The sequence below is a fragment of the Orcinus orca genome, chromosome 11, assembly GCF_937001465.1.
Source record: "Orcinus orca chromosome 11, mOrcOrc1.1, whole genome shotgun sequence".
In the NCBI taxonomy this organism is placed as follows: Eukaryota; Metazoa; Chordata; class Mammalia; order Artiodactyla; family Delphinidae; genus Orcinus; species Orcinus orca.
In genome coordinates, this window is record NC_064569.1 from 98,720,285 (window position 1) to 98,738,336 (window position 18,052).

At 39.4% G+C, this 18,052-nt stretch overlaps 1 protein-coding gene across 1 annotated transcript in view; it reads right to left on the reverse strand.

Annotated features, from left to right (window-relative positions):
- The window catches only part of SMC1B (structural maintenance of chromosomes 1B), an 85,844-nt gene extending 67,901 nt beyond the window's left edge, over window positions 1-17,943 (reverse strand). The window contains 1 exon segment of the mRNA XM_049695052.1: window positions 17,793-17,943. Coding sequence (XP_049551009.1) covers window positions 17,793-17,901 — 109 coding nt within the window. The 5' untranslated portion in view covers window positions 17,902-17,943.
- Between the last annotated feature and the right edge of the window lie 109 nt (window positions 17,944-18,052).

Sequence of the window (18,052 nt, forward strand, 5' to 3'; positions counted from 1 at the left end):
AAATGGCTACCTCCAGGATTTTCCCAAAGGCTAGACTAGGGTTGCTAGAACATTTATGATTGGTATGTGTTGGTAGTGCAGAAAAGTTATATATCATGTCCAAGCTTGCTATCTGCTGAAAGTCCTGCTTACAAGGTTAGCTGGCATCATGGGATTGGGATTTGGATTCTGTGAGGGTTTCCACCACTTTCTGATAAGAATGTTGCACTGTGCCTAAACTGTTTATATAAACAGTATGATTTATGCTGAATACTTGCTTTCTTTGTAGGAGTCTGGAATTTTGGTATGTGCTAGGCAGAGGTGCTTATGTGACCATTTCCCAATAAAAACCCTAGGGGTTGAGTCTTTAATGAGGTTCTTTGGTAAACAACATCTCACAATGTGTTGTCACAACTCGTTGCTGGAGGAATTAAGCCTGTCCTGTGTGACTCCACTGGGGGAGGATTCATGGAACTTTGCACCTGGTTTCCTCAGAGTTCCTCATGTGCCTTTTCCCTTTGCTGAGTTTGCTTTGTTTCCTTTTGCTGTTATGAGTAACAGTCCTGGGTACAACTATATGCTGAGTCCTGGGAGTCCTCCTAGTGAAACTGGGGGTAGTCTTGGGGACTCCCAACTCAAATGGCAAACTGTTCTCCAACCATGAGCCGATAGTTTAAGACAATTTCCAAGGTGCAATGTCATTTCAGCTACTACCATCTGTACTTAATTTTCTTTCTTTTTCACATTCGTTCCCTCATATCCACAAGCAATTTAAATTTCTAGTGCCAAAAGCAGGGAAAGCAACATAAACAAGAGAATACTGCCAATCACTGGAAATATGGCTTAGTTTTAGAAGTTCATGATCTTTCTAAAAAGAACTAGAAGTGGTTAAAAATGCTGCAAATGTATTTAACTAAGTCTCAGTTAACTAACAGGTATGAAACATGGCTTTTTTGGGTTAACTGATAATCTGCAGATTGAGAGCTATTGTAAGATGGTTACATATATAGGACCAAACGAACAATTGAATTATTAAGTCTGACAGTAACAGAATTAAACAGAAACTGGTTTTGGTCAATCCTTATTGAAAGTCTGCCTAAAATAAACACTTCCCCATCCAAATTCATTCATTACATTAATTCTTTTGTGTGCTAGGTCATAAGGATACAGTAAAAGAACAAGAGAGATACAACTCTGTCTAATGAATGTTATAATCTATTAAGAAAGTCAAACAATAAACAAAAAAGAATTATATATTATAAGTATCATGAGGAAACAAACTGAGTGATGAAATAGAGGGTAACTGGGAGAGGTAACTTCAGATAGGATGGTCAGGAAACATTTGTTAAGTGCCTAGCTTAACAACCACCTGTTGGCAAAAATGAATGAATTAATGCACCAAGTTAAGTTTTGTAATGGTCAGAGCAGGAACCTCTGCTATAAATAATTCAAAACCAACATCAGGAAAATAATAATTCTGGAAGAGTTACCTTTTAGACTATCATCACTTGATGAAGATGAACCAAATATTCAAAGACATAAAAATTACAGTATCACTCTCCCATCTCAAAACCTCAATATTTGCCACTCATTTGCCCTCTTAGCAACAGCTGGTAAGTTCCTTTTTTTAAAATAATTAATTAATTTATTTATTTTTGCGTGTTGGGTCTTCGTTTCTGTGCGAGGGCTTTTTCTAGTTGTGGCAAGCGGGGGCCACTCTTCATCGCGGTGCATGGGCCTCTCACTATCGCGGCCTCTCTTGTTGCAGAGCACAGGCTCCAGACACGCAGGCTCAGTAGTTGTGGCTCACGGGCCTAGTTGCTCCGCGGCATGTGGGATCCTCCCAGACCAGGGCTCAAACCTGTGTCCCCTGCATTAGCAGGCAGACTCTCAACCACTGCGCCACCAGGGAAGACCCATAAGTTCCTTTTTGATTTCAGCTCTGCATATCTCTTCCAATCTGCTCCTTCTTTACCATCCTTCTAGTTATTTAAGTACTCCTTACTCCCAAAAGCCTCCTAGCTGGACTCAACCTTCACTCTCTTGCCTCTTCAAATGCATTCATTCATTCTACAAACATTTATAGAGCACCTATTAATCAGGCATTCTCCTAAGTACTCAGGCTAAAAAGAAACAGTACGTAGAATTTTCCCCTAAGGTACTTACAGTGGGGAATATGATCAATTTTTATTGAACCCCATTTTGTGCCAGACACTCCACATCTATTATTTTATTCAGTCTTTGCAATAATCCTATGAGACAGATATTTAATTTGCATTTCATAAGTAAAAAAGCAGAGGCTCAAAGTCAAACAAATCATGTTTTGGGGTTAGGCGTCTGATTCCAAAATCTATACTCTTCCCACTAAAAGGAGGAAATTATAACTTACTATAGTAAGTTCTAAGATAAAATTAACACAAAGAACTATGAAGCATTTAAGAGAAGCACTAACGACTGGAGACTCTGAGTAGACTCTGCAGGAGATAATTCTGGGCTAAGTTTTAAAGAGTAAGTAGTAGTTTGGGGAGGCAGTGCTGAAGGTAAACATAACCACTCCAGGAAAAGATGATAGCTTGATCATTAGTACAAATGGGAAAGCAAGGTACCATTCCAGTGAGAAAAGGGTAAGTAATAATATAGAGGTGGAGCAAAGCTTACAAGGTTGGAAATGATAAGAGAGAAATAAACTTCATGCTGAAGATTATTTGAAGCCATAAAGGATTTTAGGAATAGCAGTGACGTTTTCAGATACATTTTATAAGGATTTCTGAGATAACAACCCACCAGAAAAATGGGCAAAGAACATAAAAGGGCAATTCAGAGAAACAGAAATACAAAAGGCCCTTAACCATATGAAAAGACACTTGAGCTCAGTCATAATAAGAGAAATGTAAATTAAATCTGTTTTGACTACCATTTCTCACTTACTAGACTGGCAAAAATCCAAAATTTTGAAAACATATTCTTAAACAGGACCTCTCATTAAATGACTGTTGGGAGTACAAAATGGTACAACCATTATGGGGGTGATTTGGCAATAGCTACTAAATTATAACTTAGCTCTTGAACCAGCAATTCCACTTCTGGAAATCTATCTCCCTGATACATGTGCAAAACTACACAATGGCAAATACACAATTATACAATTATAAGTCATTTCTAACAGAAGTAGATTGGAAACAACTTAACTGTCCAAAAATTAAAGGACCACTTGAAATAACTATGTAGCCACACAATGGAGAATTACACAGCAACAAGAGAACAGAAGAGGAAGTGGGAAATGAAAAAAGAAAAGTACATAACAGCATATATAGCAAAAAACCAAATACGAACTTTTACTTAAAGAAAAATGTGGGGTTGGGAATAACAATACACACATATTTCCTAGCATTTGCATAAAGAAACACTGAAGGATAATCAAGAAATTAATGGTTATGTATAGAAGGTGAAGAAGAGCGGGACACAGAAACTGAGTTGGACCCCTTCTGTTTGCCTCACCCTGCTTCTGCCTTTATCCACAAGCTCTCATGCCTTTGAGCTTCTAGTTGGATTTGGCCAATGGAGAGCCCTGGCAGGAGGGAAGAAGGGAAAAGAGTGAGGTCAGGGTATTTACTTCCCTATTTTCCTCTGTAAGGTGGCTTCTGACTTGCTGTGCCCTTCAACACCAGGTCACTGGCTTTTTGAAGTTCCTTGTGGGTTCCTTCCTCTCTGAGCCTTGGGGTGGCAGCAGCTCCACTGCTGCTAGCTGTGTGATCCCTCTATTCATTGGGATTCCTCTACAGCCCTCCCACACCTTTGTAATTAGTCCCTTTGTAAATAAATCTTCCTCAAACTGTCCTAATTTGAGTGTGCCACTTGTTTCCTGTTGGGACCCTGACAGATACAGGGAGCAGGGGTAGAAGCAAGATTTCTGTGTATACTTTTCCATAGAGTTTTGACCTTTAAAGTATGTATATGCATTCCTGATTTTTAAAAAAAAAACCTAAATTGAAAAAATCCCATAAATGAAAACAATCACAAACAAGTAAACTTAACTGAATATTAAATTGGTAACACAGGCATACTGAGAAATGATTTATTTCAAGGGACTTCAGATCACAGAATTCTGACTGTACGTTCTTAGTAGGATCCATTCTAAGAACCAAAAAGAAGTACAAAGGAATTTCAAATTTCCTTCAGTTGCTTTATCATTTATAATGTTATTGGTGGTTTAAGACAGTTTTCTTTATATTTTAAGTTAAAGCAAATAAGTAATTATATTAGTCATATTAGGAAATAAGATTTTCAGAGTAAGAAAAAATATTTACAATGACAAAAAGCAAGGAACAGTGAAAACACAGTTAAAAGTGAATGGAGGGACTTCCCTCGTGGTGCAGTGGTTAAGAATCCACCTGCCAATGCAGGGGACACGGGTTCGAGCCCTGCTCTGGGAAGATCCCACATGGCGCAGAGCAACTAAGCCCGTGCGCCACAACTACTGAGCCTGAGGTCTAGAGCCCGCAAGCCACAACTACTGAGCCCACATGCCACAACTACTGAAGCCTGTGTGCCTAGAGCCCGTGCTCCGCAACAAGAGAAGCCACTGCAATGAGAAGCCCACGCACCACAACGAAGAGTAGCCCCTGCTTGCCACAACTAGAGAAAGCCTGCGCACAGCAACGAAGACCCAATGCAGCCTAATTAATTAATTTTTTTTAAAAAGTGAATGGGAAAATATCAGCATGAACTCAAATTTTAAAAATTACTGTAACATGAAAAGATGTTCAAAATCATATTAGTAATTAGGAAAAAGCAAATCAAAACTATAATGAAATATCACTTCACATCAACTAGGATGGCTAAAAGAAATCACACAAACAATAACAAACAACTGCTGGTGAAGATGTGGAGAAATCTGAACACTTATTCATTGACAATGGAAATGTAAAGCCAGACACAAAGTGCCACATATTGTATGATTCCATTTATATGAAATGTCCAGAACAGGCAAATCCATAGCGACAGAAAGTAGATGAGTGGTTGCCAGGGACTGGGTAGAGAGGAGATAATGGGGAATGATTACTAATGGGTACAAGGTTTCTGTTTGGGATAATGAAAATATTCTAGAATTAGATAGTGATGATGGTTATACAACTCTATGAATATACTAAACATCACTGAAGTGTACACTTTAAAAGGATGAATTTTATGATATGCAAATGACATTTCAATAAAGCTGTTATTATAAAAAAAAAGAACAAATCTGAAAAAGCACTTTATGCATTTTCTAGCCCCATCCTCTGAAATGACCCAGAACCACTGTTACCCAAATGCACTGAATATTCTAGTTCCCAGATGGCGGTCTTTAATACCTTAACTTCTAAAAAAAAACAGAAATCATTGGAGAAGTGGCTAATTCCAAGTCTGAGGCAGAGAAAACTGAAGATAAGCCTGAAAACTGGGACATCTTACGTTAGAAAGCAAGGAAGCTTTCAAATATTAATGAGGTCATGACCAAAGGACACAGGAGGCAGCTTGAAGGAGCTCCCACTGATTAAAGTTATGAAAATCTGAGCATCAAAAAGAATGATTTTGGTGGATTAAAAACACAGTGTACCGGGCTTCCCTGGTGGCACAGTGGTTAAGAACCTGCCTGCCAATGCAAAGGACATGGGTTCGAGCCCTGGCTCGGGAAGATCCCACATGCCGCAGAGCAACTAAGCCCGTGCGCCACAACTACTGAGCCTGAAGTCTAGAGCCCGCAAGCCACAACTACTGAGCCCACATGCCACAACTACTGAAGCCTGTGTGCCTAGAGCCCGTGCTCCGCAACAAGAGAAGCCACAACGAGAAGCCTGCACACTGCAACAAAGAGTAGCCCCCACTCACCACAACTAGAGAAAGCCTGCGCACAGCAATGACGACCCAACACAGCTAAAAATAAATAAATTTATAAAAAAACAAAACAAAACACACTGCACCAATGAAAATCTAGGTGTCCTTTTTTTTTTCTTTTTTAACAGTATCCACCTTGTGAGCTGCTCAGTTTTCTCTGCTTCTCCTTGCTCAAGAGTAGGACAGAAGCGAATACATCTGTGAAGCAAAATGAGTGTCTTCAGCTGAGCAGGCAGCAAGAAAGGGAGGATCACTTGGGAAGTTCTTCAATGCCTGATTAAGCTGTGCCAAGTTCAGAAATAGTTTGCTGACCCCTGCTCTAGACTCAGAAATGGAATGTTGCATAGATGACCAGAGAGAAAAATAATAGGATTTAAAAGAAAGGTGAAGACAGCAGAAGCAAGAACAACTACAATCCTGCAGCCTGTGGAACAAAAACCACATTCACAGAAAGATAGACAAGATGAAAAGGCAGAGGGCTATGTACCAGATGAAGGAACAAGATAAAACCCCAGAAAAACAACTAAATGAAGTGGAGATAGGCAACCTTCCAGAAAAAGAATTCAGAATAATGATAGTGAAGATGATCCAGGACCTCGGAAAAAGAATGGAGGCAAAGATCAAGAAGATGCAAGAAATGTTTAACAAAGACCTAGAAGAATTAAAGAACAAACAAACAGAGATGAACAATACAATAACTGAAATGAAAACTACACTAGAAGGAATCAATAGCAGAATAACTGAGGCAGAAGAACATAGGTGACCTGGAAGACAGAATGGTGGAATTCACTGCTGTGGAACAGAGTAAAGAAAAAAGAATGAAAAGAAATGAAGACAGCCTAAGAGACTTCTGGGACAACATTAAACGCAACAACATTCACATTATAGGGTCGCAGAAGGAGAAGAGAGAGAGAAAGGACCTGAGAAAATATTTGAAGAGATTATAGTTGAAAACTTCCCTAACATGGGAAAGGAAATAGCCACCCAAGTCCAGGAAGCACAGAGAGTCCCATACAGGATAAACCCAAGGAGAAACATGCCAAGACACATAGTAATCAAATTGGCAAAAATTATGGCAAAAATTAAAGACAAAGAAAAGTTATTGAAAGCAGCAAGGGAAATACGACAAATAACATACAAGGGAACTCCCATAAGGTTAACAGCTGATTTCTCAGCAGAAACTCTACAAGCCAGAAGGAAGAAGCATGATATACTTAAAGTGATGACAGGCAAGAACCTACAACCAAGATTACTCTACCCGGCAAGGATCTCATTCAGATTCAATGGAGAAATCAAAAGCTTTACAGACAAGCAAAAGCTAAGAGAATTCAGCACCACGAAAGCAGCTCTACAACAAATGCTAAAGGAACTTCTCTAAGTGGGAAACACAAGAGAAGAAAAGGACCTACAGAAACAAACCCAAAACAATTAAGAAAATGGTCTTAGGAACATACGTATCGATAATTACCTTAAACATGAATGGATTAAATGCTCTAACCAAAAGACACAGGCTTGCTGAATGGATAAAAAAACAAGACAGCATATATATGCTGTCTACAAGAGACCCACTTCAGACCTAGGGACACATACAGACTGAAAGTGAGGGGACGGAAAAAGATATTCCATGCAAATGGAAATCAAAAGAAAGCTGGAGTAGCAATACTCATATCAGATAAAATAGACTTTAAAGAATGTTACAAGAGACAAGGAAGGACACTACATAATGATCAAGGGATCAATCCAAGAAGAAGATATAACAATTATAAATATATATGCACCCAACATAGGAGCACCTCAATACATAAGGCAACTGCTAACAGCTATAAAAGAGGAAATCGACAGCAACACAATAATAATAGGGGACTTTAAAACCTCACTTATACCAATGGACAGATCATCCAAAATGAAAATAAATAAGGAAACAGAAGCTTTAAATGACACAATAGACCAGATAGATTTAATTGATATTTATATGACATTCCATCCAAAAACAGCAGATTACACTTTCTTCTCAAGTGCGCACAGAACATTCTCCAGGACATATCATATCTTGGGTCACAATTCAAGCCTCAGTAAATTTAAGAAAATTGAAATCATATCAAGCATCTTTTCTGACCACAACACTATGAGATTAGAAATGAATTACAGGGAAAAAAACGTAAAAAACACAAACACATGGAGGCTAAACAATACGTTACTAAATAACCAAGAGATCACTGAAGAAATCAAAGAGGAAATCAAAAAATACCTAGAGACAAATGACAATGAAAACATGATGGTCCAAAACCTATGGGATGCAGCAAAAGCAGTTCTAAGAGGGAAGTTTATAGCTATACAAGCCTACCTCAAGAAACAAGAAAAATCTCAAATAAACAATCTACCCTTACACCTAAAGGAACCAGAGAAAGAACAACAAACAAAACCCAAAGTTAGCAGAAGGAAAGAAATCATAAAGACCAGAGCAGAAATAAATGAAATAGAAACAAAGAAAACAATAGCAAAGATGAATAAAACTAAAAGCTGGTTCTTTGAGAAGATAAACAAAATTGATAAACCATTAGCCAGACTCATCAAGAAAAAGAGGGAGAGGACTCAAATCAATAAAATTAGAAATGAAAAAGGAGAAGTTACAATAGACACCGCAGAAATACAAAGCATCCTAAGAGACTACTACAAGCAACTCTATGCCAATAAAACGGACAACCTAGAAGAAATGGACAAATTCTTAGAAAGGTATAACCTGCCAAGACTGAACCGGGAAGAAATAGAAAATATGAACAGACCAATCACAAGTAATGAAATTGAAACTGTGATTAAAAATCTTCTAACAAACAAAAGTCCAGGACCAGATGGCTTCACAGGTGAATTCTATCAAACATTTAAAGAAGAGCTAACACCCATCCTTCTCAAACTCTTCCAAAAAATTGCAGAGGAACACTCCCAAACTCATTCTATGAGGCCACCATCACCCTGATACCAAAACCAGACAAAGATATGACAAAAAAAGAAAATTACAGACCAATATCACTGATGAATATAGATGCAAAAATCCTCAACAAAATACCAGCAAACAGAATCCAATAGCACATTAAAAGGATCATACACCATGATCAAGTGGGATTTATCCCAGGGATGCAAGGATTCTTTGATATATGCAAATCAATCAATGTGATACACCATATTCACAAACTGAAGAATAAAAACCATATGATCATCTCAATAGATGCAGAAAAAGCTTTTGACAAAACTCAACACCCATTTATGATAAAAACTCTCCAGAAAGTGGGCAAAGAGGGAACCTACCTCGACATAATAAAGGTCATATACTACAAACCCACAGCAAACATCATTCTCAATGGTGAAAAACTGAAAGCATTTCCTCTAAGATCAGGAACAAGACAAGGATGTCTACTCTCACCACTATTATTCAATATAGTTTTGGAAATCCTAGCCACGGCAATCAGAGAAGAAAAAGAAATAAAAGGAATACAAATTGGAAAAGAAGAAGTAAAACTGTCACTGTTTGCAGATGACATGATACTATACATAGAGAATCCTAAAGATGCCACCAGAAAACTATTAGAGCTAATCAATGAATTTGGTAAAGCTGCAGGATACAAAATTAATGCACAGAAATCTCTTGCATTCCTATACACAAATGATTAAAAATCTGAAGAGAAATTAAAGAAACACTCCCATTTACCACTGTAACAAAAAGAATAAAATACCTAGGAATAAACCTACCTAGGGAGACAAAAGACCTGTATGCAGAAAACTATAAGACACCGATGAAAGAAATTAAAGATGATACCAACAGATGGAGAGACATATACCATGTGCTTGGATTAGAAGAATCAATATTGTGAAAATGACTATACTACCCAAAGCAATCTACAGATTCAATGCAATCCCTATCAAATTACCAATGGCATTTTTTATGGAACTAGAACAAAAAAATTCTTAAAATTTGTATGGAGACACAAAAGACCCCGAATAGCCAAAGCAGTCTTGAGGGAAAAAAACGGAGCTGGAGGAATCAGACTCCCTGACTTCAAACTATACTATACAAAGCTACAGTAATCAAGACAATATGGTACTGGCACAAAAACAGAAACACAGATCAATGGAACAAGATAGAAAGCCCAGAGATAAACCCCTGCACCTATGGTCAACTAATCTATGACAAAGGAGGCAAGGATATATAATGGAGAAAAGACGGTCCCTTCAATAAGAGGTGCTGGAAAAACTGGACAGCTACATGTAAAAGAATGAAATTAGAACACTCCCTAACACCATACACAAAAATAAACTCAAAAACGATTAGAGACCTAAATATAAGACCGGACACTATAGAACTCTTAGAGGAAAACATAGGAAGAACACTCTTTGACATAAATCACAGCAAGATCTTTTTTGATCCACCTCCTAGAGTAGTGGAAATAAAAACAAAAATAAACAAATGGGACCTAATGAAACTTCAAAGCTTTTGCACAGCAAAGGAAATCATAAACAAGACAAAAAACCCTCAGAATGGGAGAAAATGTTTGCAAACGAATCAACGGACAAAGGACAAAGGATTAATCTCCAAAATATATAAACAGCTCATGCAGCTCCATATTAAAAAACCAAACAACCCAATCCAAAAATGGGCAGAAGACCTAAATAGACATTTCTCCAACGAAGACATACAGATGGCCAAGAAGCACATGAAAAGCTGCTCAACATCACTAATTATTAGAGAAATGCAAATCAAAACTACAATGAGGTATCACCTCACACCAGTTAGAATGGGCTTCATCAGAAAATGTACAAACAACATATGCTGAAGAGGGTGTGGAGAAAAGGGAACCCTCTTGCACCGTTGGTGGGAATGTAAATTGATACAGCCACTATGGAGAACAGTATGGAGGTTCCTTAGAAAACTAAAAATACAATTACCATATGATCCAGCAATCCCACTACTGGGCATATACCCAGAGAAAACCATAATTCAAAAAGACACATGCACCCCAATGTTCATTGCAGCACTGTTTACAATAGCCAGGTCATGGAAGCAACCTAAATGCCCATCAACAGAAGAATGGATAAAGAAGATGTGGTACATATATACAATGGAATATTACTCACCCATAAAAAGGAACGAAATGGGGTCACTTGTTGAGACGTGGAGGGATCTAGAGACTGTCATATAAAGTGAAGTAAGTCAGAAAGAGAAAAACAAATATCGTATATTAACGCATATATGTGGAACCTAGAAAAATGGTACACATGAACCGGTCTGCAGGGCAGAAATTGAGACACAGATGTAGAGAACTAACGTATGGACACCAAGGGGGTAAAGTGGCGGTGGAGGGGTGTGGTGGTGGTGTGATGAACTGGGCGATTGGGATTGACATGTATACACTGATGTGTATAAAACTGATGACTAATAAGAACCTGCTGTATAAAAAAGTAAATAATATAAAATTCAAAAAAAATAAAATCAAATAAAAGGTGAAAACAAAATCCATGTGTCCATAATGATACCAACAACAAAAAAAGAAAAACTCACTTTCACTATTTGCCCTATTAAAACTCTTTTCTGGGTTTCCCTGGTGGCGCAGTGGTTGAGAGTCCGCCTGCCGATGCAGGGGACACGGGTTCGTGCCCCGGTCTGGGAAGATCCCACATGCCGCGGAGCAGCTGGGCCCGTGAGCCATGGCCGCTGAGCCTGCGCATCCGGAGCCTGTGCCCCGCAACAGAAGAGGCCACAACAGTGAGAGGCCCGCATACTGCAAAAAAAAACCCAAAACTCTTTTCTTTGAAAATACCAACTAAAAGGGGCACACATTTATTCTGATTTTACAGTGCAAACTGCATTTTACATTAATCAAATAATCCCAATTAATGAAATAAAACTTTTTTTTAAATATGGGAATATCATCCAATGAATGTAGAAAGCATGACAGGATTAGAAAAACCTGGTTTTGCAAACCTGAATGAAATACTGGCTCAGGCAAGATTATTAATTGGCATTAAAACCATTTGGGTAAATGGTTGATAGAGAATATTTGTATAATGCCAAAGTAACACTAGAACACTAGGCTAGAAAGGTTACATACAGCTAACTGTATAATGGAGAGATCACTGTCACCACCCTAATCCAGGGGTCAATCTTAGCATCACCAGATATTATGTGATATAAGGTAATGTGAAGTACACAATAGCACCTAAAATGAAGTCTAGCCAAAAATCTTTAATTTCAAACCATCAACTTTTTAGACATCTTCCAGTTCAAAAAAATAGAGGGGATAGAGGAACAAACTAAACTGCATCATAAGGAAGCAATCAGACACATCTAAACATTCTATGGAAAAACGTTTTCAACCTTTTCAATGAGTCTGTTATAAATTAAAAAAAGAACTATGCTAAATTAATAGAGATCTAAGGGATATAACAATCAGATGCAATATGTGATTCTGGGATGGAAAATGGTTTGGTCAAAGAACACTATGGAGTAAACTGAGGAAATGTGAATTTGAGCTGTGCATCAGATGAAATGCACTAAGAAAGGTGAGGATAATTGTTTGAAAAGAGTGAGTTATACAACAGTATGTATTGTATAACCTCATTTTCATTAAAAAAAATGTTTGCAAGGAAAAAGATCTACATGGACATGTCCTAAGGTATTACAATAGTACTGTCTGGATTGTGGGAATATGTTTTTACTTTTTTACTCGTTTATTTTCTAATTTTTTACAATTCATATATAGTGCTTTTGTAATAATAAAATATTACTTTTAAGAATTCAGCTGCCATTCTGGATTATCTAAAATGTTTTTTTTAAATAACATTTTTATCCTGATTAGAACAGTAAACCATTCAATGTAGGGTTTTGGAAAACAGAAAAGTATTTTAAAAATCACCTGAAAAATCACACCATCTGGAAAAAAACCATTGATGGAAATGGATATTGAATTTTGTCAAATGCCTTTTCCTCAAAAAAATAAAATGAATCTTCTTTCTTGAAGGAACAAATGAAGATTACTGTGGCAGCAGTGTGCCACATGGATTAAAGTAGGGTAAGACCAGAGGTTGGCAACTTAGCTAAAAGGTGACTGCATTAATCCAAGGAAGAAATGATGAGTGTGAAATAAAGTGATAGCAGCGGCAACAGAGGGAAGAGGACAAGGTTATTAAGGAGGCAGACTGGAATGATGGGTAATGTATTGGCTGTGACAGGGAGAATTTATCAAGGATGATGGAGAATTTATCAAGGATGATGGAGAATTTATTAAGGTAGCAGCCATATGAAACCCTGTGAGAAAGGCATTCTAAGTCCAAGGAACAGAAAATGCTAAAACCCAGAAATAGCAATGAGCTTGGCCTGTGTAAGGAAAGCTAAAAAAGCAATTCTGACCAGAGAACAGTAAATGTGGAGGAAGAGAATATTTGAGAAGAGAAACATACAGGCGTCAGATTATAAAGGGCTTTGTGGATCATGGTAAGAAATATGGATTTTACTCCAAGTGCAGTGAGAATGCACTGCACAGAGACAAAAAAGGAAGCAGAAGGACCTGTTAGGAGATTATAGCGATAGTCCAAATGAGAGCTCTAGCAGCTTCAACTGTAATAGTGAAGAGTGGCAAGAAACAATTGGATTCTGGATACATTTCAGAGGTAGAGTCATTAAGATTTATAGGCAACTGGATGAGGAAAGTGGGGTGTAGAAGGTAAAAGAAGGAATCAAGAATTACTCTGGCTTTCTGTCTGAATAAATGAGTAAATTGTGCCCTTTACTGAGCTGGTAAAGACCTAAGAAGGAACAGGTTTGTTGTTTGGTAGTGGTGGGGGAGAGGAAATTAACTACTCTTCCTGATTATATTGTTTTAGGTGGCTACTAGAAATAGGAAACTAAATGCTAAATATTATAGGCTGGAAATATAATTTGGAAAGTCAGTAGCTTAAGGATGGGACTGGATAAGACCACCTGGGGAAAGGAGGGAGAGATGAAATGTGGTCTACCTTGCCTCCTTGACAGCAAGGCCTTCCCATGACCAACTTCTTTTAAAACACCCCCAGCATTTACTATTCCCCTCCCTTGTTTCTCTTTAAAACTTAACACTTTAGGGGCTTCCGTGGTGGCGCAGTGTTTAAGAATCCGCCTGCCAACGCAGGGGACACGGGTTTGAGCCCTGGGCCGGGAAGATCCCACATGCCGCGGAGCAACTAAGCCCGTGCGCCACAGCTACTGAGCCTGTGCTCTAGAGCCCGGGAGCCACAACTACTGAGCCCACGGGCTGCAACTACTGAATCCCGTGTGCCTAGAGCCCGTGCTCCGCAACAAGAGAAGCCACCGCAGTGAGAAGCCTGCGCACTGCAACGAAGAGCAGCCCCCGCTCGCCGCAACTAGAGAAAAGCCCGCACACAGCAACGAAGACCCAACGCAGCCAAAAATAAATAAATTTATAAAAAATAAACAAATTTATAAAAAATAAACAAACCCCCCCCAAAAAAACCCTTAACACTTTAATATTCTATATACTTTTCATATTTAGTTTGTTGTCTGTCTCTCTGCACTTGAATGTCAGTTCTATACAGGCAGGAATTTTTATATCATGTTCACTGATGAATCCCCAACAAGCTAGAACAGTGCATGACACACAGTAGGCACTCAATTACTTTTAAATGAATGAAATACTGCTGAAATGTCAAACAGGATGAGGACAGGGAACTAACCGCTGACTTTTATAAGATATAGCTCAACAGTGACCTAGATAAGTGTCATTTCAGTAGACTTTGAGGCTGAGAACTGAATCAAGGCGGCTGAGAAGAGAATGGAACTACAGACAATGGTTTCAGAGAGTTTTGCTGTACTGATAAAAAAAAAAAATGGGGCAATAGCCTAAGGAGACAGTGAGGTTCAAGGGATTTCCCCCCAAGCATTTCATCATAAAATTTTCAAACATACAAGAAAGTTGAAAGAATTTCATAGTAAAAATCCATATATTCACCACTAAATTCTATAATTAACATTGTACTATACTTGCTTTTCACACATCAACTGATCCTCGATGTCCTGAGAGTGTTCATAAGGCATGTATGTATTTATGCCAATGAAAATTATCCAATAAGGGAGAAAGATACAATTCAAGAGAGAAAGATAATAATTACAAAAGCAAAGAACTGAGGAGGGGACAGGATCCAAAGCACAAGTGGAGAGGATGGCCTTAGATAGACTCAGGCACCCTTGTGGTAGTTCACTGATAAAAATCCTTCAAAGTCTAACTTCTTTTTCCAGAAAGTTAAATATAAACTCTTCACTCTGGCAAGGACTTATCCAACAGAATTCCATTATATCCCACAACTTCCCTAAATATGCACTATATTCTGGCAAATTTGGACTATTACCTGCCCCACAAATAGACTTTCACAAACCCCTGGAAAAATACTCTTTATGCTTTGAGCCCAGGTCAAATGCCAACTCCTCTAGAAAACCTTTCCTAATCTTCACCTCTTCCTGCTCAAAACTCCCCAAATCAGATGTTGTATTTTTCTTGTTTAAAGTTTCATAAACAGTGTTACCTGGCTTTCTATTTCAATTAATGTGTCATTTTCTTATACTCCCTATACCTTCAGAGCAGGAGCTGTCTTAATCTACACACCTTCTTTTGCTCCTAACATTATATATAGGCAACAACCATTTATTTGCTGCATCTGAGTGGAAAACACGAATGTTAAAATTTAAAATGAAAAATTTCTGCTACCTATAAAAAGCCCCAAATTAGATTTTATTGAAAACAAACAAGGGACTTCCCTGGTGGTCCAGTGGTTAAGGCTCCATGCTTCCAATGCAGGGGGTGTGGGTTCGATCCCTGGTTGGGAAACTGAGATCCCACGTGCCATGTGGCGTGGCCAAAAAATTGAAAAAGTAAAAAAATTAAAAAATAAATAGATAAAAACAAACAAATGAGAACATGTCAAGTTTTGGCAGGCAGTGACAATAGAAAATTATTACAAAAAGTATGACTAACTAAATTAAAGTATAACAGGAAATGAGCATGATGGGAAATTATCAATTGGTTTAACAAATTCTATCTGAATGTGCCAGTAATTCTGTAAGATTTTTAAAAATGATGATCTACCAACAAGTGCTCAAATGAACACAAATAGAATATCATCCATTAAATCGGTCATGGATAAGTACTATATTGAGTTTGGGCCTTCATATAGCAAAAAGAATGTTAACACTTTAGGCAAAATTGAAAAATAAGTAAACCAGAAATTTCTGTTGTGGACAGATGGTATTGAAGACACTGCTGAAATGATCCACAATGGCTTTACCCGGTTCTATGCATAGTCTCTAGGATACCAGTGATTCTCTAGAGGGGAGTTGAGCTTCCAGGGCATGTGGATCTAGGGAGAGCAAGAGGATTTGTACAGGCATTTTCACAATCACGTTAAGATATGTTGTTAATCACAAAAAGTATTTTTAAATTAGGAAAAGAAATAATATTATTTTGAAACTCGTTTGGCACTAGGTTAAACAAGTTCAAAGCACCATTTTCACAGGATCTTGAATGGTAATGGGCATATAGTTCAAGTGGACTAAACGATGTTCAAGAGTCTGCGCAGATACTCATTCCAAGTATTGCACTGTTTGGAGTTGCAAAATGTAACTGAGCAACCCTTCACATAATCACCAGTTAAAAGGTGAAAATCCCCTGGTGGTGGGCTCAGCAACTTCCCAATAAAAGAGTGGAGAAGATTAGTTAGGGTACCAGTGCAGGAGTGATTCCAGTAATTATTTTTTCAATGTTTTCTGATAACAGAATAAAATGAAAATGAGGAAATATATTACATAGAAGAGGCAAGGAAATCTTCAAATACGTGAATGCATCTAAGCTCAGGTATTATTTCGCATATACTAAGTGCAAAAGAAAACCTTCAACAGCAGCTGTTTTTATAAGGCGACAGAAATTTCACAATAGTTTCACAGTAATTATATTCCAGATTTGGTGTGCGGGGAAAGCACACATTCAAGTGTCCTATTCATGTCTGTCAAATAAATTGATTTACTGAGGCTAAGAAAGGAAAGCTGGGCTAAGAGAGCCAAACTGGAGACTCCAGGTTTCAGAAGGCTCTCAAGGTCACGATCCTTTTAGGCCCTACTCCACCTGCCCTGCTCATTACCCCAGCTTCCCATCATGGAGCCAAAGGGGGCCTGGCCAGGCCCCAACTCCAGTTCAGACTCTGCCCCTTACTGGGCAACCTCGGAAACTCATCTGGCCCCTCTGAACCTCAGTTTTCTCCACTGTAAAATGGGGATCATAGCCATTTGTGAGGATTAAACAAAAAGAGCGGGGCCAGGAACTCGGGAATAAGCTCAACAAACGCGGCCATTTTCACAATATTCCTGCGAAGCTTCCTTGGATCCAAATGGTTGTTCGGGCTCCTCGGAACCAATGACTTCCTCCCGATCTCGCTCCCACTTAATCTTTTTGGATGAGAAAGGGAAGGGGATGGAGAGGAGAGGTGACCAAAGCTGAGGGCCGAAGAAGCCCACGGTGGGGGGGCAGGGCGGGGGTAGGAGAGGAGGGTCCAGGGTGGAACCTCTCGGGTGGGGGGTAGGGCGGGGGTCTGGCCCCTGGGGGTGTTGTCGGAGGGCCGGGGGTCCGGGGCCGAGGGCGAGGCTCAGGCCCCTGGGGGTGTTGTCCGAGGGCCGGGGGTCCGGGGCCGAGGGCTAGTGTCAACCTAGGGTGGACGGCAAGCAACTCCCTGCCACCTCCAACCCGCCCTGGGCGGAGTCTGAGGGTCGCCTCCCACCCCATCCCCCGTCCCCGGGGTGGATAGCGAGGGTCGAGCCCGAGTCCAGGCCGCGAGGCCACCCTCATGTCCCCTCAGGCGGGAAGAGGCCCGGACGACCGCGGCAGGTGGGGACGTTCTAGGTCCCAAGTTACCGGAGCCGTTGGGGCCAATGATGCAGGTGAACCTCCTGAAGGGGCCTATAACCTGGCGGCCCCGCCACGACTTAAAGTTCTCCACAAGCAGCACCTCCAAACGACCCATGGCTGCGCCCTCCGCACCTCTGCCGCGTCCTCACACGCCGGCCAGAAAAAAGCGGGAAGGGCCTTGCGCCGTCTCGCGAGAGGAAAACGAGAACACGAGCGAGCCCTGCGCTGTTTCTTAGCAACCGGAGTTGTTTTTGTTTCCGAGGAAA